Here is a 25,512-nt window from a genome sequence, read left to right on the forward strand (position 1 = left end):
TTGTAATTCGCAATTTTATCATTATGGAATTGTTCTAATATGTGTTAAGAATATTCGTCCAGCTCAGGTTGTTTTATAGAAATTAGTAGAAAATCAGCTACTATAAAAAAATCTCAAAATCTTGCTTTCTAACAATTAGAACGATGCCAACCCAATTTTTTTAATAATCAGAACATAGAAAATTGTGTTTGAATGAGAGTTGAGAATACTCTTCTGGCCCAAGCAACGCTAAAGTCAGGAGTTACTTTCCGACAGCAGAAAATTATAAAGAAACCGAAACCTTCCTGTCCGTGACTTTTTGGTAAATGGCTAATACAAAAAAAACTCATCGAAGGTAAAGTCATTTGTTACTCTTCGGCGTTAAAGACTTCTAAGAAGATTGATTCTTCTCCGACTTTCAGGACCCCCTGGTGTTATTCACAACATTCGACGTCGATTGGATCGGTACAAATTATGTTTAAATACGTGTTAAAAGTACTTGTCCGGCCAATCACTTTTCATTCAAATTGCTCATTCAAATAAAAATCTAAGAACAAAAACGCTGGCGCTACGCGCTCGCTTTCGTTCAGATATTTAACGGTGCTCGGTGACAACTATCTCTTGGCAACGACTCATGGCAACGGGTATAGGATTCATATTTCGATCGAAATATTTTTCTCAAGAAAGAACAGTATTCACTAGAAATTCACTTCTGTCAGAGTTCTAGCGAATTTTTGTGACGTACCCATCTTTTGACGTTGATTTTAACGAGTTACAATTGTGCACGTCATCATATGAAAATGAAATTGTACGACCGAATCCGCTCGAAATTTTACTGAAATGCGATTTATTATCAGCGCTATGTTCTCGGCAATAGTAGAGGTTAGTTCTTATATCGAGTATAGAATTCGTTCGCTAATAGAAATGAGAAGTGAAAATTGTTTTCATTGCAATATAAACTGGGGGATTATCTTAAATGTTCGAAAACTTTTATATTACAAAGAGTATTTTTTTACTGGTGAACAATAAATTCCCTTGCGTATTACAGGAAATGCGTTCGCATTTCTGTTTAAATTAATGCAATCAAATTATTAACATTACCTGGAGGTAATTTTATTTCTCTCTGTATGCATACTTGTGATCTATCATTTCTAGAAGAGCCCTGATTTTTATTTGAATGAGCAATTTGAATGAAAAGTGATTGGCCGGACAAGTACTTTTAACACGTATTTAAACATAATTTGTACCGATCCAATCGACGTCGAATGTTGTGAATAACACCAGGGGGTCCTGAAAGTCGGAGAAGAATCAATCTTCTTAGAAGTCTTTAACGCCGAAGAGTAACAAATGACTTTACCTTCGATGAGTTTTTTTTGTATTAGCCATTTACCAAAAAGTCACGGACAGGAAGGTTTCGGTTTCTTTATAATTTTCTGCTGTCGGAAAGTAACTCCTGACTTTAGCGTTGCTTGGGCCAGAAGAGTATTCTCAACTCTCATTCAAACACAATTTTCTATGTTCTGATTATTAAAAAAATTGGGTTGGCATCGTTCTAATTGTTAGAAAGCAAGATTTTGAGATTTTTTTATAGTAGCTGATTTTCTACTAATTTCTATAAAACAACCTGAGCTGGACGAATATTCTTAACACATATTAGAACAATTCCATAATGATAAAATTGCGAATTACAAATAAAATACTTGTCCACTAATTGATATCATAAATTTTACAACTGCACATAATTTAGATGGTAATCTTTTTGATTCACGAAAATTTTCTCAAGTTCCTGATGTATTCTATTTCTCAAGTTCCTGATGTGTCCTATAGAAGTTAATATTTCGGAATATTAAATGATACTTGTCCTCGAATTTATATCATAAATTTTAATGCTGTACGTAATTTAGATCGAAACTTTTTCAATTTATTTAGTTGTTCTTCATTAGGATAAGATGAAAGGAATGTGGCATCGGTGTTTAAAACTTTTCAAGCGAGATTTTTTTTTTGTTACATTTACAATGTTTCTGATGAGTGGTGTCTTTGACTTTGTTAACGTTTCATTTGAAATTTTTTTCTGTATAATGTTGTTTCCTAATTTGGATTTTTATTTTAATATAATGTTTTTTCCTGATTTTTTTTATGGAATTTTTTTTTATTTTATTTTAATGTAATTTCCTGATTCGTCAATTTTTTTTTTTTTAATTGTTGTGTTGAAATAATTTTCAGGAGAGCTTATTATTTTTTTTATTGAATAATTTTTTTATAATTTCTATAAAAACTTTTTTAATAATTTTTTTCATGGTTTTCATGTTTATGAAAGATTGGAAACGGTCACCGATAAACGTCACATATCAACAATTTTACAGACATTTAGTATTGCAATCCGAAGGGCTATTTGAGATCTGAACTGGCAATCGAGCGATGAAAACGTTTCCGAACGTTCATAAACATGAAGTTGGTGATCACCAACAAAATTTTTGTTCAATTCATGACAAATTAACAATATTCAATGACATTTCGATTCGAGATCATAAATTACAATCGAGAGATGTCGTTTACGAACGTTCATAAACGTGCAAATTGGTGATCACCGATACACTTTTGTGTGAATCGACACAATTTAACAACATTCACTGACATTTCGAATAGAACAGCTTTCCGACGAGCGATTCGAGATCATACGTTACAATCGAGTGATGTCGTTTCCGAACGTTCATGAACATGAAAATTGGTGATCACCGATACACTTTTGTGTGAATCGATACAATTTAACAACATTCACTGACATTTCGAACAGAACAGCTTTCCGACGTGCGATTCGAGATCATACCTTACAATCGAGTGATGTCGTTTCCGAACGTTCATGAACATGAAAATTGGTCATCACCGATACACTTTTGTGTGAATCGACACAAATTAACCAGATTCACTGACATTTCGTTCTGAATGGCTTTCCGATGTGCGAATCGCGATCACAGCTTACAATCGAGTGTTTTTGTTTCCGAACGTTCATAAACATGAAGAACGGTGATCGCCGATAGATTTTTGTGAGAATCGCAACAAATCAAGAAGATTCACTGACATTTCGAACAAAATCAGATTCCCACGTGCGATTCGAGATCATACCTTACAATCGAATGATGTCGTTTCCGAACGTTCATGAACATGAAAATTGGTGATCACCGGTACACTTTTGTGTGAATCGATACAATTTAACTAAATTCACTGAAATTTCGAACAGAACAGCTTTCCGACGTGCGATTCGAGATCATACCTTACAATCGAGTGATGTCGTTTCCGAACGTTCCTGAACATGAAAATTGGTGATCACCGATACACTTTCGTGTAAATCGATAAAAATTAACAAGATTCACTGACATTTCGAACTGAACAGCTTTCCGACGTGCGATTCGAGATCATACCTTACGATCGAGTGATGTCGTTTCCGAACGTTCATAAACATGAAGAACGATGATCACCGATAGATTTTTGCAAGAATCGCAACAAATCAAGAAGATTCACTGACATTTCGAACAAAATCAGATTCCGACCTGCGATTCGAGAACATAACTTACAATCGAGTGATGTAGTTTTCGAACGTTCATAAACGTGAAAATTGGTGATCACCGATACACTTTTGTGTGAATCGATACAATTTTACAACATTCACTGACATTTCGAACAGAACAGCCTTCCGACGAGCGATTCGAGATCATACCTTACAATCGAGTGATGTCGTTTCCGAACGTTCATGAACATGAAAATTGGTGATCACCGATACACTTTTGTGTGAATCGATACAATTTAACAACATTCACTGACATTTCGAACAGAACAGCTTTCCGACGTGCGATTCGAGATCATACCTTACAATCGAGTGATGTCGTTTCCGAACGTTCATGAACATGAAAATTGGTGATCACCGATACACTTTTGTGTAAATCGATACAATTTAACAACATTCACTGACATTTCGAACAGAACAGCTTTCCAACGTGCGATTCGAGACCTTAGAATTGAGTGATGTCGTTTCCGACCGTTCATAAACATTAAGAACGGTGATCACCGATACACTTTTGTGTGAATCGATACAATTTAACAACATTCACTGACATTTCGACTAGCATCGCTTTCCGACGTGCGATTCGAGATCATTACACGTCGGAAAGCGATTCAGAACGAAATGACAGTGAACGTTGTTAATTTGTATCGATTCGTACTAAAGTGTATCGGTGATCACAAATTTTCATGTTTATGAACGTTCGGAAACGACATCACTCGATTGTAGGTTATAATCTCGAATCGCACGTCGGAAAGCTGTTCTGTTCGAAATGTCAGTGAATGTTGATAAAATGTATCTATTCTAACAAAAGTGTATCGGTGATCTCCAATTTTCACGTTTATGAACGTTCGGAAACGACATCACTCGATTGTAATGTATTATCTCGATTCGCACATCGGAAAGCTATTCAGAACGAAATGTCAGTGAACCTTGTTAATTTGTATCGATTCGCACAAAAGTGTATCGGTGATCACAAATTTTAATGTTTATGAACGTTCGGAAACGACATCACTCGATTGTAGGTTATAATCTCGAATCGCACGTCGGAAAGCTGTTCTGTTCGAAATGTCAGTGAATGTTGATAAAATGTATCGATTCACACAAAAGTGTATCGGTGATCTCCAATTTTCACGTTTATGAACGTTCGGAAACGACATCACTCGATTGTAATGTATTATCTCGATTCGCACATCGGAAAGCTATTCAGAACGAAATGTCAGTGAACCTTGTTAATTTGTGTCGATTCGCACAAAAGTGTATCGGTGATCACAAATTTTAATGTTTATGAACGTTCGGAAACGACATCACTCGATTGTAGGTTATAATCTCGAATCGCACGTCGGAAAGCTGTTCTGTTCGAAATGTCAGTGAATGTTGATAAAATGTATCGATTCACACAAAAGTGTATCGGTGATCTCCAATTTTCACGTTTATGAACGTTCGGAAACGGCATCACTCGATTGTAATGTATTATCTCGATTCGCACATCGGAAAGCTATTCAGAACGAAATGTCAGTGAACCTTGTTAATTCGTATCGAATCGCACAAAAGTGTATCGGTGATCACAAATTTTCATGTCTATGAACGTTCGGAAACGACATCACTCGATTGTTGGTTATGATCTCGAATCGCACGTCGGAAAGCTGTTCTGTTCGAAATGTCAGTGAATGTTGATAAAATGTATCGATTCACACAAAAGTGTATCGGTGAACTCCAATTTTCACTTTTATGAACGTTCGGAAACGACATCACTCGATTGTAATGTATTATCTCGATTCGCACATCGGAAAGCGATTCAGAACGAAATGTCAGTGAATCCTGTTAATTTCCATCGATTCGCACAAAAGTGTATTGGTGATCACAAATTTTCATGTTTATGAACGTTCGGAAACGACATCACTCGATTGTAGGTTATGATCTCGAATCGCACGTCGGAAAGCTGTTCTGTTCGAAATGTCAGTGAATGTTGTTAAATTGAATCGATTCACACAAAAGTGTATCGGTGATCTCCAATTTTCACGTTTATGAACGGTCGGAAACGACATCACTCGATTGTAAGTTATGATATCGAATCGCACATCGAAAAGCTGCTCTTTTCGAAATGTCAGTGAATGTTGTTAAACTGTATCGATTCACACAAAAGTGTATCGGTGATCTCCAATTTTCACGTTTATGAACGTTCGGAAACGACATCACTCGATTGTAATGTATTATCTCGATTCGCACATCGGAAAGCTATTCAGAACGAAATGTCCGTGAACCTTGTTAATTTGTATCGATTCGCACAAAAGTGTATCGGTGCTCACAAATTTTCATGTCTATGAACGTTCGGAAACGACATCACTCGATTGTAGGTTATGATCTCGAATCGCACGTCGGAAAGCTGTTCTGTTCGAAATGTCAGTGAATGTTGATAAATTGTATCGATTCACACAAAAGTGTATGGGTGATCACAAATTTTCATGTTTATGAACGTTCGGAAACGACATCACTCGATTGTAATGTATTATCTCGATTCGCACATCGGAAAGCTATTCAGAACGAAATGTCCGTGAACCTTGTTAATTTCCATCGATTCGCACAAAAGTGTATTGGTGATCACAAATTTTCATGTTTATGAACGTTCGGAAACGACATCACTCGATTGTAGGTTATGATCTCGAATCGCACGTCGGAAAGCTGTTCTGTTCGAAATGTCAGTGAATGTTGTTTAATTGAATCGATTCACACAAAAGTGTATCGGTGATCACCAATTTTCATGTTCATGAACGTTCGGAAACGACATCACTCGATTGTAAGTTATGATCTCGATCAGCACATCGGAAAGCGATTGAGAACGAAATGTCAGTGAATCTTGTTAATTTCTATCGATTCACACAAAAGTCAATCCGTGTTCACCAATTTTCATGTTTATGCACGTTCGGAAACGACATAACTCGATTGTAAGTTATGATCTCAAATCGCACGTCAGAAAGCGATTCTGTTCGAAATGTCATAGAATCTTGTTAATTTGTGATGACTTGAACAAAAAGTTTATCGTGATCACCGTTTTTCATGTATACGAACTTTCGGAGACGACATCACTCGATTGTAAGTTATGATCTCGAATCGCACGTCGGAAACCGATTCTGTTCGAATTGTCAGTGAATCTTGATAATTTGTAGCGATTCTCACAAAAGTTTATTTGTGATCACCAATTTTCATATTTGTGAACGTTCAGAAACGACATCGTTCGATTGTCAGTTCCGGTCTCGAATCGCATCTCGGATTGCGATTCTGATAGAAATGTCGGAAAAAATTGTTGATTTGTAACGATTAACAGAAAAGATTATCGCTGATTACCTATTTTCATGTTTATGAAAGATTGGAAACGGTCACCGATAAACGTCACATATCAACAATTTTACAGACATTTAGTATTGCAATCCGAAGGGCTATTTGAGATCTGAACTGGCAATCGAGCGATGAAAACGTTTCCGAACGTTCATAAACATGAAGTTGGTGATCACCAACAAAATTTTTGTTCCATTCATGACAAATTATCAATATTCAATGACATTTCGATTCGAGATCATAAATTACAATCGAGTGATGTCGTTTCCGAACGTTCATAAACGTGCAAATTGGTGATCACCGATACACTTTTGTGTGAATCTATACAATTTAACAACATTCACTGACATTTCGAACAGAACAGCTTTCCGACGTGCGATCCGAGATCATAACTTACAATCGAGTGATGTCATTTCCGAACGTTCATAAACGTGAAAATTGGTCATCACCGATACACTTTTGTGTGAATCGACACAATTTAACAACATTCACTGACATTTCGAACAGAACAGCTTTCCGACGTGCGATTCGAGATCATACCTTACAATCGAGTGATGTCGTTTCCGAACGTTCATGAACATGAAAATTGGTGATCACCTATACACTTTTGTGTGAATCGATACAATTTAACAACATTCACTGACATTTCGAACAGAACAGCTTTCCGACGTGCGATTCGAGATCATACCTTACAATCGAGTGATGTCGTTTCCGAACGTTCATGAACATGAAAATTGGTGATCACCGATACACTTTTGTGTAAATCGATACAATTTAACAACATTCACTGACATTTCGAACAGAACAGCTTTCCAACGTGCGATTCGAGATCATACCTTAGAATTCAGTGATGTCGTTTCCGAACGTTCATAAACATTAAGAACGGTGATCACCGATACACTTTTATGTGAATCGATACAATTTAACAACATTCACTGACATTTCGACTAGCATCGCTTTCCGACGTGCGATTCGAGATCATTACACGTCGGAAAGCGATTCAGAACGAAATGACAGTGAACGTTGTTAATTTGTATCGATTCGCACTAAAGTGTATCGGTGATCACAAATTTTCATGTTTATGAACGTTCGGAAACGACATCACTCGATTGTAGGTTATAATCTCGAATCGCACGTCGGAAAGCTGTTCTGTTCGAAATGTCAGTGAATGTTGATAAAATGTATCGATTCACACAAAAGTGTATCGGTGATCTCCAATTTTCACGTTTATGAACGTTCGGAAACGACATCACTCGATTGTAATGTATTATCTCGATTCGCACATCGGAAAGCTATTCAGAACGAAATGCCAGTGAACCTTGTTAATTTGTATCGATTCGCACAAAAGTGTATCGGTGATCACAAATTTTAATGTTTATGAACGTTCGGAAACGACATCACTCGATTGTAGGTTATAATCTCGAATCGCACGTCGGAAAGCTGTTCTGTTCGAAATGTCAGTGAATGTTGATAAAATGTATCGATTCACACAAAAGTGTATCGGTGATCTCCAATTTTCACGTTTATGAACGGTCGGAAACGACATCACTCGATTGTAAGTTATGATATCGAATCGCACGTCGGAAAGCTGTTCTGTTCGAAATGTCAGTGAATGTTGATAAATTGTATCGATTCACACAAAAGTGTATGGGTGATCACAAATTTTCATGTTTATGAACGTTCGGAAACGACATCACTCGATTGTAATGTATTATCTCGATTCGCACATCGGAAAGCTATTCAGAACGAAATGTCCGTGAACCTTGTTAATTGAATCGATTCACACAAAAGTGTATCGGTGTTCACCAATTTTCATGTTCATGAACGTTCGGAAACGACATCACTCGATTGTAAGTTATGATCTCGATCAGCACATCGGAAAGCGATTGAGAACGAAATGTCAGTGAATCTTGTTAATTTCTATCGATTCACACAAAAGTCAATCCGTGTTCACCAATTTTCATGTTTATGCACGTTCGGAAACGACATAACTCGATTGTAAGTTATGATCTCAAATCGCACGTCAGAAAGCGATTCTGTTCGCAATGTCATAGAATCTTGTTAATTTGTGATGACTTGAACAAAAAGTTTATCGTGATCACCGTTTTTCATGTATACGAACTTTCGGAGACGACATCACTCGATTGTAAGTTATGATCTCGAATCGCACGTCGGAAACCGATTCTGTTCGAATTGTCAGTGAATCTTGATAATTTGTAGCGATTCTCACAAAAGTTTATTTGTGATCACCAATTTTCATATTTGTGAACGTTCAGAAACGACATCGTTCGATTGTCAGTTCCGGTCTCGAATCGCATCTCGGATTGCGATTCTGATAGAAATGTCGGAAAAAATTGTTGATTTGTAACGATTAACAGAAAAGATTATCGCTGATTACCTATTTTCATGTTTATGAAAGATTGGAAACGGTCACCGATAAACGTCACATATCAACAATTTTACAGACATTTAGTATTGCAATCCGAAGGGCTATTTGAGATCTGAACTGGCAATCGAGCGATGAAAACGTATCCGAACGTTCATAAACATGAAGTTGGTGATCACCAACAAAATTTTTGTTCCATTCATGACAAATTATCAATATTCAATGACATTTCGATTCGAGATCATAAATTACAATCGAGTGATGTCGTTTCCGAACGTTCATAAACGTGCAAATTGGTGATCACCGATACACTTTTGTGTGAATCTATACAATTTAACAACATTCACTGACATTTCGAACAGAACAGCTTTCCGACGTGCGATCCGAGATCATAACTTACAATCGAGTGATGTCATTTCCGAACTTTCATAAACGTGAAAATTGGTGATCACCGATACACTTTTGTGTGAATCGACACAATTTAACAACATTCACTGACATTTCGAACAGAACAGCTTTCCGACGTGCGATTCGAGATCATACCTTACAATCGAGTGATGTCGTTTCCGAACGTTCATGAACATGAAAATTGGTGATCACCTATACACTTTTGTGTGAATCGACACAAATTAACCAGATTCACTGACATTTCGTTCTGAATCGCTTTCCGATGTGCGAATCGCGATCACAGCTTACAATCGAGTGTTGTCGTTTCCGAACGTTCATAAACATGAAGATCGGTGATCACCGATAGATTTTTGTGAGAATCGCAACAAATCAAGAAGATTCACTGACATTTCGAACAAAATCAGATTCCTACGTGCGATTCGAGATCACACCTTACAATCGAGTGGTGTCGTTTCCGAACGTTCATAAACGTGAAAATTGGTGATCACCGATACACTTTTGTGTGAATCGATACAATTTAACAACATTCACTGACATTTCGAACAGAACAGCCTTCCGACGAGCGATTCGAGATCATACCTTACAATCGAGTGATGTCGTTTCCGAACGTTCATGAACATGAAAATTGGTGATCACCGATACACTTTTGTGTGAATCGATACAATTTAACAACATTCACTGACATTTCGAACAGAACAGCTTTCCGACGTGCGATTCGAGATCATACCTTACAATCGAGTGATGTCGTTTCCGTACGTTCATGAACATGAAAATTGGTGATCACCGATACACTTTTGTGTGAATCGACACAAATTAAGCAGATTCACTGACATTTCGTTCTGAATCGCTTTCCGATGTGCGAATCGCGATCACAGCTTACAATCGAGTGTTTTTGTTTCCGAACGTTCATAAACATGAAGAACGGTGATCGCCGATAGATTTTTGTGAGAATCGCAACAAATCAAGAAGATTCACTTACATTTCGAACAAAATCAGATTCCCACGTGCGATTCGAGATCATACCTTACAATCGAGTGATGTCGTTTCCGAACGTTCATGAACATGAAAATTGGTGATCACCGGTACACTTTTGTGTGAATCGATACAATTTAACTACATTCACTGACATTTCGAACAGAACAGCTTTCCGACGTGCGATTCGAGATCATACCTTACAATCGAGTGATGTCGTTTCCGAATGTTCCTGAACATGAAAATTGGTGATCACCGATACACTTTCGTGTAAATCGATAAAAATTAACAAGATTCACTGACATTTCGAACTGAACAGCTTTCCGACGTGCGATTCGAGATCATACCTTACGATCGAGTGATGTCGTTTCCGAACGTTCATAAACATGAAGAACGGTGATCACCGATAGATTTTTGCGAGAATCGCAACAAATCAAGAAGATTCACTGACATTTCGAACAAAATCAGATTCCGACGTGCGATTCGAGATCATAACTTACAATCGAGTGATGTCATTTCGGAACGTTCATAAACGTGAAAATTGGTGATCACCGATACACTTTTGTGTGAATCGATACAATTTAACAACATTCACTGACATTTCGAACAGAACAGCCTTCCGACGAGCGATTCGAGATCATACCTTACAATCGAGTGATGTCGTTTCCGAACGTTCATGAACATGAAAATTGGTGATCACCGATACACTTTTGTGTGAATCGATACAATTTAACAACATTCACTGACATTTCGAACAGAACAGCTTTCCGACGTGCGATTCGAGATCATACCTTACAATCGAGTGATGTCGTTTCCGAACGTTCATGAACATGAAAATTGGTGATCACCGATACACTTTTGTGTAAATCGATACAATTTAACAACATTCACTGACATTTCGAACAGAACAGCTTTCCAACGTGCGATTCGAGATCATACCTTAGAATTGAGTGATGTCGTTTCCGAACGTTCATAAACATTAAGAACGGTGATCACCGATACACTTTTATGTGAATCGATACAATTTAACAACATTCACTGACATTTCGACTAGCATCGCTTTCCGACGTGCGATTCGAGATCATTACACGTCGGAAAGCGATTCAGAACGAAATGACAGTGAACGTTGTTAATTTGTATCGATTCGCACTAAAGTGTATCGGTGATCACAAATTTTCATGTTTATGAACGTTCGGAAACGACATCACTCGATTGTAGGTTATAATCTCGAATCGCACGTCGGAAAGCTGTTCTGTTCGAAATGTCAGTGAATGTTGATAAAATGTATCGATTCACACAAAAGTGTATCGGTGATCTCCAATTTTCACGTTTATGAACGTTCGGAAACGACATCACTCGATTGTAATGTATTATCTCGATTCGCACATCGGAAAGCTATTCAGAACGAAATGCCAGTGAACCTTGTTAATTTGTATCGATTCGCACAAAAGTGTATCGGTGATCACAAATTTTAATGTTTATGAACGTTCGGAAACGACATCACTCGATTGTAGGTTATAATCTCGAATCGCACGTCGGAAAGCTGTTCTGTTCGAAATGTCAGTGAATGTTGATAAAATGTATCGATTCACACAAAAGTGTATCGGTGATCTCCAATTTTCACGTTTATGAACGGTCGGAAACGACATCACTCGATTGTAAGTTATGATATCGAATCGCACATCGAAAAGCTGCTCTTTTCGAAATGTCAGTGAATCTTGTTAAACTGTATCGATTCACACAAAAGTGTATCGGTGATCTCCAATTTTCACGTTTATGAACGTTCGGAAAGGACATCACTCGATTGTAATGTATTATCTCGATTCGCACATCGGAAAGCTATTCAGAACGAAATGTCCGTGAACCTTGTTAATTTGTATCGATTCGCACAAAAGTGTATCGGTGATCACAAATTTTAATGTTTATGAACGTTCGGAAACGACATCACTCGATTGTAGGTTATAATCTCGAATCGCACGTCGGAAAGCTGTTCTGTTCGAAATGTCAGTGAATGTTGATAAAATGTATCGATTCACACAAAAGTGTATCGGTGATCTCCAATTTTCACGTTTATGAACGTTCGGAAACGACATCACTCGATGTAATGTATAATCTCGATTCGCACATCGGAAAGCTATTCAGAACGAAATGTCAGTGAACCTTGTTAATTTGTGTCGATTCGCACAAAAGTGTATCGGTGATCACAAATTTTAATGTTTATGAACGTTCCGAAACGACATCACTCGATTGTAGGTTATAATCTCGAATCGCACGTCGGAAAGCTGTTCTGTTCGAAATGTCAGTGAATGTTGATAAAATGTATCGATTCACACAAAAGTGTATCGGTGATCTCCAATTTTCACGTTTATGAACGTTCGGAAACGACATCACTCGATGTAATGTATAATCTCGATTCGCACATCGGAAAGCTATTCAGAACGAAATGTCAGTGAACCTTGTTAATTTGTGTCGATTCGCACAAAAGTGTATCGGTGATCACAAATTTTAATGTTTATGAACGTTCCGAAACGACATCACTCGATTGTAGGTTATAATCTCGAATCGCACGTCGGAAAGCTGTTCTGTTCGAAATGTCAGTGAATGTTGATAAAATGTATCGATTCACACAAAAGTGTATCGGTGATCTCCAATTTTCACGTTTATGAACGTTCGGAAACGACATCACTCGATTGTAATGTATTATCTCGATTCGCACATCGGAAAGCTATTCAGAACGAAATGTCAGTGAACCTTGTTAATTTGTATCGAATCGCACAAAAGTGTATCGGTGATCACAAATTTTCATGTCTATGAACGTTCGGAAACGACATCACTCGATTGTAGGTTATGATCTCGAATCGCACGTCGGAAAGCTGTTCTGTTCGAAATGTCAGTGAATGTTGTTAAACTGTATCGATTCACACAAAAGTGTATCGGTGATCTCCAATTTTCACGTTTATGAACGTTCGGAAACGACATCACTCGATTGTAATGTATTATCTCGATTCGCACATCGGAAAGCTATTCAGAACGAAATGTCAGTGAACCTTGTTAATTTGTGTCGATTCGCACAAAAGTGTATCGGTGCTCACAAATTTTAATGTTTATGAACGTTCGGAAACGACATCACTCGATTGTAGGTTATAATCTCGAATCGCACGTCGGAAAGCTGTTCTGTTCGAAATGTCAGTGAATGTTGATAAAATGTATCGATTCACACAAAAGTGTATCGGTGATCTCCAATTTTCACGTTTATGAACGTTCGGAAACGGCATCACTCGATTGTAATGTATTATCTCGATTCGCACATCGGAAAGCTATTCAGAACGAAATGTCAGTGAACCTTGTTAATTTGTATCGAATCGCACAAAAGTGTATCGGTGATCACAAATTTTCATGTCTATGAACGTTCGGAAACGACATCACTCGATTGTAGGTTATGATCTCGAATCGCACGTCGGAAAGCTGTTCTGTTCGAAATGTCAGTGAATGTTGATAAATTGTATCGATTCACACAAAAGTGTATCGGTGATCTCCAATTTTCACGTTTATGAACGTTCGGAAACGACATCACTCGATTGTAATGTATTATCTCGATTCGCACATCGGAAAGCTATTCAGAACGAAATGTCAGTGAACCTTGTTAATTTGTATCGATTCGCACAAAAGTGTATCGGTGATCACAAATTTTAATGTTTATGAACGTTCGGAAACGACATCACTCGATTGTAGGTTATAATCTCGAATCGCACGTCGGAAAGCTGTTCTGTTCGAAATGTCAGTGAATGTTGATAAAATGTATCGATTTACACAAAAGTGTATGGGTGATCACAAATTTTCACGTTTATGATCGTTCGGAAACGACATCACTCGATTGTAATGTATTATCTCGATTCGCACATCGGAAAGCTATTCAGAACGAAATGTCAGTGAACCTTGTTAATTTGTGTCGATTCGCACAAAAGTGTATCGGTGATCACAAATTTTAATGTTTATGAACGTTCGGAAACGACATCACTCGATTGTAGGTTATAATCTCGAATCGCACGTCGGAAAGCTGTTCTGTTCGAAATGTCAGTGAATGTTGATAAAATGTATCGATTCACACAAAAGTGTATCGGTGATCTCCAATTTTCACGTTTATGAACGTTCGGAAACGACATCACTCGATTGTAATGTATTATCTCGATTCGCACATCGGAAAGCTATTCAGAACGAAATGTCAGTGAACCTTGTTAATTTGTATCGATTCGCACAAAAGTGTATCGGTGATCACAAATTTTAATGTTTATGAACGTTCGGAAACGACATCACTCGATTGTAGGTTATAATCTCGAATCGCACGTCGGAAAGCTGTTCTGTTCGAAATGTCAGTGAATGTTGTTAAACTGTATCGATTCACACAAAAGTGTATCGGTGATCTCCAATTTTCACGTTTATGAACGTTCGGAAACGACATCACTCGATTGTAATGTATTATCTCGATTCGCACATCGGAAAGCTATTCAGAACGAAATGTCAGTGAACCTTGTTAATTTGTGTCGATTCGCACAAAAGTGTATCGGTGATCACAAATTTTAATGTTTATGAACGTTCGGAAACGACATCACTCGATTGTAGGTTATAATCTCGAATCGCACGTCGGAAAGCTGTTCTGTTCGAAATGTCAGTGAATGTTGATAAAATGTATCGATTCACACAAAAGTGTATCGGTGATCTCCAATTTTCACGTTTATGAACGTTCGGAAACGACATCACTCGATTGTAATGTATTATCTCGATTCGCACATCGGAAAGCTATTCAGAACGAAATGTCAGTGAACCTTGTTAATTTGTATCGATTCGCACAAAAGTGTATCGGTGATCACAAATTTTAATGTTTATGAACGTTCGGAAACGACATCACTCGATTGTAGGTTATAATCTCGAATCGCACGTCGGAAAGCTGTTCTGTTCGAAATGTCAGTGAATGTTGTTAAACTGTATCGATTCACACAAAAGTGTATCGGTGATCTCCAATTTTCACGTTTATGAACGTTCGGAAACGACATCACTCGATTGTAATGTATTATCTCGATTCGCACATCGGAAAGCTATTCAGAACGAAATGTCAGTGAACCTTGTTAATTTGTATCGATTCGCACAAAAGTGTATCGGTGATCACAAATTTTAATGTTTATGAACGTTCGGAAACGACATCACTCGATTGTAGGTTATAATCTCGAATCGCACGTCGGAAAGCTGTTCTGTTCGAAATGTCAGTGAATGTTGATAAAATGTATCGATTCACACAAAAGTGTATCGGTGATCTCCAATTTTCACGTTTATGAACGTTCGGAAACGACATCACTCGATTGTAATGTATTATCTCGATTCGCACATCGGAAAGCTATTAAGAACGAAATGTCAGTGAACCTTGTTAATTTGTGTCGTTTCGCACAAAAGTGTATCGGTGATCACAAATTTTAATGTTTATGAACGTTCGGAAACGACATCACCCGATTGTAGGTTATAATCTCGAATCGCACGTCGGAAAGCTGTTCTGTTCGAAATGTCAGTGAATGTTGATAAAATGTATCGATTCACACAAAAGTGTATCGGTGATCTCCAATTTTCACGTTTATGAACGTTCGGAAACGGCATCACTCGATTGTAATGTATTATCTCGATTCGCACATCGGAAAGCTATTCAGAACGAAATGTCAGTGAACCTTGTTAATTTGTATCGAATCGCACAAAAGTGTATCGGTGATCACAAATTTTCATGTCTATGAACGTTCGGAAACGACATCACTCGATTGTAGGTTATAATCTCGAATCGCACGTCGGAAAGTGGTTCTGTTCGAAATGTCAGTGAATGTTGATAAAATGTATCGATTCACACAAAAGTGTATCGGTGATCTCCAATTTTCACGTTTATGAACGTTCGGAAACGACATCACTCGATTGTAATGTATTATCTCGATTCGCACATCGGAAAGCTATTCAGAACGAAATGTCAGTGAACCTTGTTAATTCGTATCGAATCGCACAAAAGTGTATCGGTGATCACAAATTTTCATGTCTATGAACGTTCGGAAACGACATCACTCGATTGTAGGTTATGATCTCGAATCGCACGTCGGAAAGCTGTTCTGTTCGAAATGTCAGTGAATGTTGATAAAATGTATCGATTCACACAAAAGTGTATCGGTGAACTCCAATTTTCACGTTTATGAACGTTCGGAAACGACATCACTCGATTGTAATGTATTATCTCGATTCGCACATCGGAAAGCGATTCAGAACGAAATGTCAGTGAATCCTGTTAATTTCCATCGATTCGCACAAAAGTGTATTGGTGATCACAAATTTTCATGTTTATGAACGTTCGGAAACGACATCACTCGATTGTAGGTTATGATCTCGAATCGCACGTCGGAAAGCTGTTCTGTTCGAAATGTCAGTGAATGTTGTTAAATTGAATCGATTCACACAAAAGTGTATCGGTGATCTCCAATTTTCACGTTTATGAACGGTCGGAAACGACATCACTCGATTGTAAGTTATGATATCGAATCGCACATCGAAAAGCTGCTCTTTTCGAAATGTCCGTGAATGTTGTTAAACTGTATCGATTCACACAAAAGTGTATCGGTGATCTCCAATTTTCACGTTTATGAACGTTCGGAAACGACATCACTCGATTGTAATGTATTATCTCGATTCGCACATCGGAAAGCTATTCAGAACGAAATGTCAGTGAACCTTGTTAATTTGTATCGAATCGCACAAAAGTGTATCGGTGATCACAAATTTTCATGTCTATGAACGTTCGGAAACGACATCACTCGATTGTAGGTTATGATCTCGAATCGCACGTCGGAAAGCTGTTCTGTTCGAAATGTCAGTGAATGTTGATAAATTGTATCGATTTACACAAAAGTGTATGGGTGATCACAAATTTTCATGTTTATGAACGTTCGGAAACGACATCACTCGATTGTAATGTATTATCTCGATTCGCACATCGGAAAGCTATTCAGAACGAAATGTCCGTGAACCTTGTTAATTTCCATCAATTCGCACAAAAGTGTATTGGTGATCACAAATTTTCATGTTTATGAACGTTCGGAAACGACATCACTCGATTGTAGGTTATGATCTCGAATCGCACGTCGGAAAGCTGTTCTGTTCGAAATGTCAGTGAATGTTGTTTAATTGAATCGATTCACACAAAAGTGTATCGGTGATCACCAATTTTCATGTTCATGAACGTTCGGAAACGACATCACTCGATTGTAAGTTATGATCTCGATCAGCACATCGGAAAGCGATTGAGAACGAAATGTCAGTGAATCTTGGTAATTTCTATCGATTCACACAAAAGTCAATCCGTGTTCACCAATTTTCATGTTTATGCACGTTCGGAAACGACATAACTCGATTGTAAGTTATGATCTCAAATCGCACGTCAGAAAGCGATTCTGTTCGAAATGTCATAGAATCTTGTTAATTTGTGATGACTTGAACAAAAAGTTTATCGTGATCACCGTTTTTCATGTATACGAACTTTCGGAGACGACATCACTCGATTGTAAGTTATGATCTCGAATCGCACGTCGGAAACCGATTCTGCTCGAATTGTCAGTGAATCTTGATAATTTGTAGCGATTCTCACAAAAGTTTATTTGTGATCACCAATTTTCATATTTGTGAACGTTCAGAAACGACATCGTTCGATTGTCAGTTCCGGTCTCGAATCGCATCGCCGATTGCGATTCTGATAGAAATGTCGGAAAAAATTGTTGATTTGTAACGATTAACAGAAAAGATTATCGCTGATTACCTAATTTCATGTTTATGAAAGATTGGAAACGGTCACCGATAAACGTCACATATCAACAATTTTACAGACATTTAGTATTGCAATCCGAAGGGCTATTTGAGATCTGAACTGGCAATCGAGCGATGAAAACGTTTCCGAACGTTCATAAACATGAAGTTGGTGATCACCAACAAAATTTTTGTTCAATTCATGACAAATTAACAATATTCAATGACATTTCGATTCGAGATCATAAATTACAATCGAGTGATGTCGTTTCCGAACGTTCATAAACGTGCAAATTGGTGATCACCGATACACTTTTGTGTGAATCTATACAATTTAACAACATTCACTGACGTTTCGAACAGAACAGCTTTCCGACGTGCGATCCGAGATCATAACTTACAATCGAGTGATGTCATTTCCGAACGTTCATAAACGTGAAAATTGGTGATCACCGATACACTTTTGTGTGAATCGACACAATTTAACAACATTCACTGACATTTCGAACAGAACAGCTTTCCGACGTGCGATTCGAGATCATACCTTACAATCGAGTGATGTCGTTTTCGAACGTTCATGAACATGAAAATTGGTGATCACCTATACACTTTTGTGTGAATCGACACAAATTAACCAGATTCACTGACATTTCGTTCTGAATCGCTTTCCGATGTGCGAATCGCGATCACAGCTTACAATCGAGTGTTGTCGTCTCCGAACGTTCATAAACATGAAGAACGGTGATCACCGATAGATTTTTGTGAGAATCGCAACAAATCAAGAAGATTCACTGACATTTCGAACAAAATCAGATTCCTACGTGCGATTCGAGATCACACCTTACAATCGAGTGGTGTCGTTTCCGAACGTTCATAAACGTGAAAATTGGTGATCACCGATACACTTTTGTGTGAATCGATACAATTTAACAACATTCACTGACATTTCGAACAGAACAGCCTTCCGACGAGCGATTCGAGATCATACCTTAGAATTGAGTGATGTCGTTTCCGAACGTTCATAAACATTAAGAACGGTGATCACCGATACACTTTTGTGTGAATCGATACAATTTAACAACATTCACTGACATTTCGACTAGCATCGCTTTCCGACGTGCGATTCGAGATCATTACACGTCGGAAAGCGATTCAGAACGAAATGACAGTGAACGTTGTTAATTTGTATCGATTCGCACTAAAGTGTATGGGTGATCACAAATTTTCATGTTTATGAACGTTCGGAAACGACATCACTCGATTGTAGGTTATAATCTCGAATCGCACGTCGGAAAGCTGTTCTGTTCGAAATGTCAGTGAATGTTGATAAAATGTATCGATTCACACAAAAATGTATCGGTGATCTCCAATTTTCACGTTTATGAACGTTCGGAAACGACATCACTCGATTGTAATGTATTATCTCGATTCGCACATCGGAAAGCTATTCAGAACGAAATGTCAGTGAACCTTGTTAATTTGTATCGATTCGCACAAAAGTGTATCGGTGATCACAAATTTTAATGTTTATGAACGTTCGGAAACGACATCACTCGATTGTAGGTTATAATCTCGAATCGCACGTCGGAAAGCTGTTCTGTTCGAAATGTCAGTGAATGTTGATAAAATGTATCGATTCACACAAAAGTGTATCGGTGATCTCCAATTTTCACGTTTATGAACGTTCGGAAACGACATCACTCGATTGTAATGTATTATCTCGATTCGCACATCGGAAAGCTATTCAGAACGAAATGTCAGTGTACCTTGTTAATTTGTATCGATTCGCACAAAAGTGTATCCGTGATCACAAATTTTAATGTTTATGAACGTTCGGAAACGACATCACTCGATTGTAGGTTATAATCTCGAATCGCACGTCGGAAAGCTGTTCTGTTCGAAATGTCAGTGAATGTTGATAAAATGTATCGATTCACACAAAAGTGTATCGGTGATCTCCAATTTTCACGTTTATGAACGTTCGGAAACGACATCACTCGATTGTAATGTATTATCTCGATTCGCACATCGGAAAGCTATTCAGAACGAAATGTCAGTGAACCTTGTTAATTTGTATCGATTCGCACAAAAGTGTATCGGTGATCACAAATTTTAATGTTTATGAACGTTCGGAAACGACATCACTCGATTGTAGGTTATAATCTCGAATCGCACGTCGGAAAGCTGTTCTGTTCTAAATGTCAGTGAATGTTGATAAAATGTATCGATTCACACAAAAGTGTATCGGTGATCTCCAATTTTCACGTTTATGAACGTTCGGAAACGACATCACTCGATTGTAATGTATTATCTCGATTCGCACATCGGAAAGCTATTCAGAACGAAATGTCAGTGAACCTTGTTAATTTGTATCGATTCGCACAAAAGTGTATCGGTGATCACAAATTTTAATGTTTATGAACGTTCGGAAACGACATCACTCGATTGTAGGTTATAATCTCGAATCGCACGTCGGAAAGCTGTTCTGTTCGAAATGTCAGTGAATGTTGTTAAACTGTATCGATTCACACAAAAGTGTATCGGTGATCTCCAATTTTCACGTTTATGAACGTTCGGAAACGACATCACTCGATTGTAATGTATTATCTCGATTCGCACATCGGAAAGCTATTCAGAACGAAATGTCAGTGAACCTTGTTAATTTGTGTCGATTCGCACAAAAGTGTATCGGTGATCACAAATTTTAATGTTTATGAACGTTCGGAAACGACATCACTCGATTGTAGGTTATAATCTCGAATCGCACGTCGGAAAGCTGTTCTGTTCGAAATGTCAGTGAATGTTGATAAAATGTATCGATTCACACAAAAGTGTATCGGTGATCTCCAATTTTCACGTTTATGAACGTTCGGAAACGACATCACTCGATTGTAATGTATTATCTCGATTCGCACATCGGAAAGCTATTCAGAACGAAATGTCAGTGAACCTTGTTAATTTGTGTCGATTCGCACAAATGTGTATCGGTGATCACAAATTTTAATGTTTATGAACGTTCGGAAACGACATCACTCGATTGTAGGTTATAATCTCGAATCGCACGTCGGAAAGCTGTTCTGTTCGAAATGTCAGTGAATGTTGATAAAATGTATCGATTCACACAAAAGTGTATCGGTGATCTCCAATTTTCACGTTTATGAACGTTCGGAAATGGCATCACTCGATTGTAATGTATTATCTCGATTCGCACATCGGAAAGCTATTCAGAACGAAATGTCAGTGAACCTTGTTAATTTGTATCGAATCGCACAAAAGTGTATCGGTGATCACAAATTTTCATGTCTATGAACGTTCGGAAACGACATCACTCGATTGTAGGTTATAATCTCGAATCGCACGTCGGAAAGTGGTTCTGATCGAAATGTCAGTGAATGTTGATAAAATGTATCGATTCACACAAAAGTGTATCGGTGATCTCCAATTTTCACGTTTATGAACGTTCGGAAACGACATCACTCGATTGTAATGTATTATCTCGATTCGCACATCGGAAAGCTATTCAGAACGAAATGTCAGTGAACCTTGTTAATTTGTATCGATTCGCACAAAAGTGTATCGGTGATCACAAATTTTAATGTTTATGAACGTTCGGAAACGACATCACTCGATTGTAGGTTATAATCTCGAATCGCACGTCGGAAAGCTGTTCTGTTCTAAATGTCAGTGAATGTTGATAAAATGTATCGATTCACACAAAAGTGTATCGGTGATCTCCAATTTTCACGTTTATGAACGTTCGGAAACGACATCACTCGATTGTAATGTATTATCTCGATTCGCACATCGGAAAGCTATTCAGAACGAAATGTCAGTGAACCTTGTTAATTTGTATCGATTCGCACAAAAGTGTATCGGTGATCACAAATTTTAATGTTTATGAACGTTCGGAAACGACATCACTCGATTGTAGGTTATAATCTCGAATCGCACGTCGGAAAGCTGTTCTGTTCGAAATGTCAGTGAATGTTGTTAAACTGTATCGATTCACACAAAAGTGTATCGGTGATCTCCAATTTTCACGTTTATGAACGTTCGGAAACGACATCACTCGATTGTAATGTATTATCTCGATTCGCACATCGGAAAGCTATTCAGAACGAAATGTCAGTGAACCTTGTTAATTTGTATCGAATCGCACAAAAGTGTATCGGTGATCACAAATTTTCATGTCTATGAACTTCGGAAACGACATCACTCGATTGTAGGTTATAATCTCGAATCGCACGTCGGAAAGTGGTTCTGTTCGAAATGTCAGTGAATGTTGATAAAATGTATCGATTCACACAAAAGTGTATCGGTGATCTCCAATTTTCACGTTTATGAACGTTCGGAAACGACATCACTCGATTGTAATGTATTATCTCGATTCGCACATCGGAAAGCTATTCAGAACGAAATGTCAGTGAACCTTGTTAATTCGTATCGAATCGCACAAAAGTGTATCGGTGATCACAAATTTTCATGTCTATGAACGTTCGGAAACGACATCACTCGATTGTAGGTTATGATCTCGAATCGCACGTCGGAAAGCTGTTCTGTTCGAAATGTCAGTGAATGTTGATAAAATGTATCGATTCACACAAAAGTGTATCGGTGAACTCCAATTTTCACGTTTATGAACGTTCGGAAACGACATCACTCGATTGTAATGTATTATCTCGATTCGCACATCGGAAAGCTATTCAGAACGAAATGTCAGTGAACCTTGTTAATTTGTATCGAATCGCACAAAAGTGTATCGGTGATCACAAATTTTCATGTCTATGAACGTTCGGAAACGACATCACTCGATTGTAGGTTATGATCTCGAATCGCACGTCGGAAAGCTGTTCTGTTCGAAATGTCAGTGAATGTTGATAAATTGTATCGATTTACACAAAAGTGTATGGGTGATCACAAATTTTCATGTTTATGAACGTTCGGAAACGACATCACTCGATTGTAATGTATTATCTCGATTCGCACATCGGAAAGCTATTCAGAACGAAATGTCCGTGAACCTTGTTAATTTCCATCGATTCGCACAAAAGTGTATTGGTGATCACAAATTTTCATGTTTATGAACGTTCGGAAACGACATCACTCGATTGTAGGTTATGATCTCGAATCGCACGTCGGAAAGCTGTTCTGTTCGAAATGTCAGTGAATGTTGTTTAATTGAATCGATTCACACAAAAGTGTATCGGTGATCACCAATTTTCATGTTCATGAACGTTCGGAAACGACATCACTCGATTGTAAGTTATGATCTCGATCAGCACATCGGAAAGCGATTGAGAACGAAATGTCAGTGAATCTTGGTAATTTCTATCGATTCACACAAAAGTCAATCCGTGTTCACCAATTTTCATGTTTATGCACGTTCGGAAACGACATAACTCGATTGTAAGTTATGATCTCAAATCGCACGTCAGAAAGCGATTCTGTTCGAAATGTCATAGAATCTTGTTAATTTGTGATGACTTGAACAAAAAGTTTATCGTGATCACCGTTTTTCATGTATACGAACTTTCGGAGACGACATCACTCGATTGTAAGTTATGATCTCGAATCGCACGTCGGAAACCGATTCTGCTCGAATTGTCAGTGAATCTTGATAATTTGTAGCGATTCTCACAAAAGTTTATTTGTGATCACCAATTTTCATATTTGTGAACGTTCAGAAACGACATCGTTCGATTGTCAGTTCCGGTCTCGAATCGCATCTCCGATTGCGATTCTGATAGAAATGTCGGAAAAAATTGTTGATTTGTAACGATTAACAGAAAAAATTATCGCTGATTACCTAATTTCATGTTTATGAAAGATTGGAAACGGTCACCGATAAACGTCACATATCAACAATTTTACAGACATTTAGTATTGCAATCCGAAGGGCTATTTGAGATCTGAACTGGCAATCGAGCGATGAAAACGTTTCCGAACGTTCATAAACATGAAGTTGGTGATCACCAACAAAATTTTTGTTCAATTCATGACAAATTAACAATATTCAATGACATTTCGATTCGAGATCATAAATTACAATCGAGTGATGTCGTTTCCGAACGTTCATAAACGTGCAAATTGGTGATCACCGATACACTTTTGTGTGAATCTATACAATTTAACAACATTCACTGACGTTTCGAACAGAACAGCTTTCCGACGTGCGATCCGAGATCATAACTTACAATCGAGTGATGTCATTTCCGAACGTTCATAAACGTGAAAATTGGTGATCACCGATACACTTTTGTGTGAATCGACACAATTTAACAACATTCACTGACATTTCGAACAGAACAGCTTTCCGACGTGCGATTCGAGATCATACCTTACAATCGAGTGATGTCGTTTTCGAACGTTCATGAACATGAAAATTGGTGATCACCTATACACTTTTGTGTGAATCGACACAAATTAACCAGATTCACTGACATTTCGTTCTGAATCGCTTTCCGATGTGCGAATCGCGATCACAGCTTACAATCAAGTGTTGTCGTCTCCGAACGTTCATAAACATGAAGAACGGTGATCACCGATAGATTTTTGTGAGAATCGCAACAAATCAAGAAGATTCACTGACATTTCGAACAAAATCAGATTCCTACGTGCGATTCGAGATCACACCTTACAATCGAGTGGTGTCGTTTCCGAACGTTCATAAACGTGAAAATTGGTGATCACCGATACACTTTTGTGTGAATCGATACAATTTTACAACATTCACTGACATTTCGAACAGAACAGCCTTCCGACGAGCGATTCGAGATCATACCTTACAATCGAGTGATGTCGTTTCCGAACGTTCATGAACATGAAAATTGGTGATCACCGATACACTTTTGTGTAAATCGATACAATTTAACAACATTCACTGACATTTCGAACAGAACAGCTTTCCAACGTGCGATTCGAGATCATACCTTAGAATTGAGTGATGTCGTTTCCGAACGTTCATAAACATTAAGAACGGTGATCACCGATACACTTTTGTGTGAATCGATACAATTTAACAACATTCACTGACATTTCGACTAGCATCGCTTTCCGACGT

The 25,512-nt window shown here is 37.8% G+C and overlaps 1 protein-coding gene across 1 annotated transcript in view; it reads left to right on the forward strand.

The window, feature by feature from the left end:
• Window positions 1–305: 305 nt before the first annotated feature.
• LOC122416216 (uncharacterized) overlaps window positions 306–25,512 on the forward strand; it is a 50,688-nt gene continuing 25,481 nt past the window's right edge. The window contains exon 1 of the mRNA XM_043428969.1: window positions 306–334. Within this exon, the coding sequence (XP_043284904.1) occupies window positions 306–334 (29 nt within the window). The remainder of the gene's footprint in view (window positions 335–25,512) is intronic.

Source organism: Venturia canescens, chromosome 9, assembly GCF_019457755.1.
Source record: "Venturia canescens isolate UGA chromosome 9, ASM1945775v1, whole genome shotgun sequence".
In the NCBI taxonomy this organism is placed as follows: domain Eukaryota; kingdom Metazoa; phylum Arthropoda; class Insecta; order Hymenoptera; family Ichneumonidae; genus Venturia; species Venturia canescens.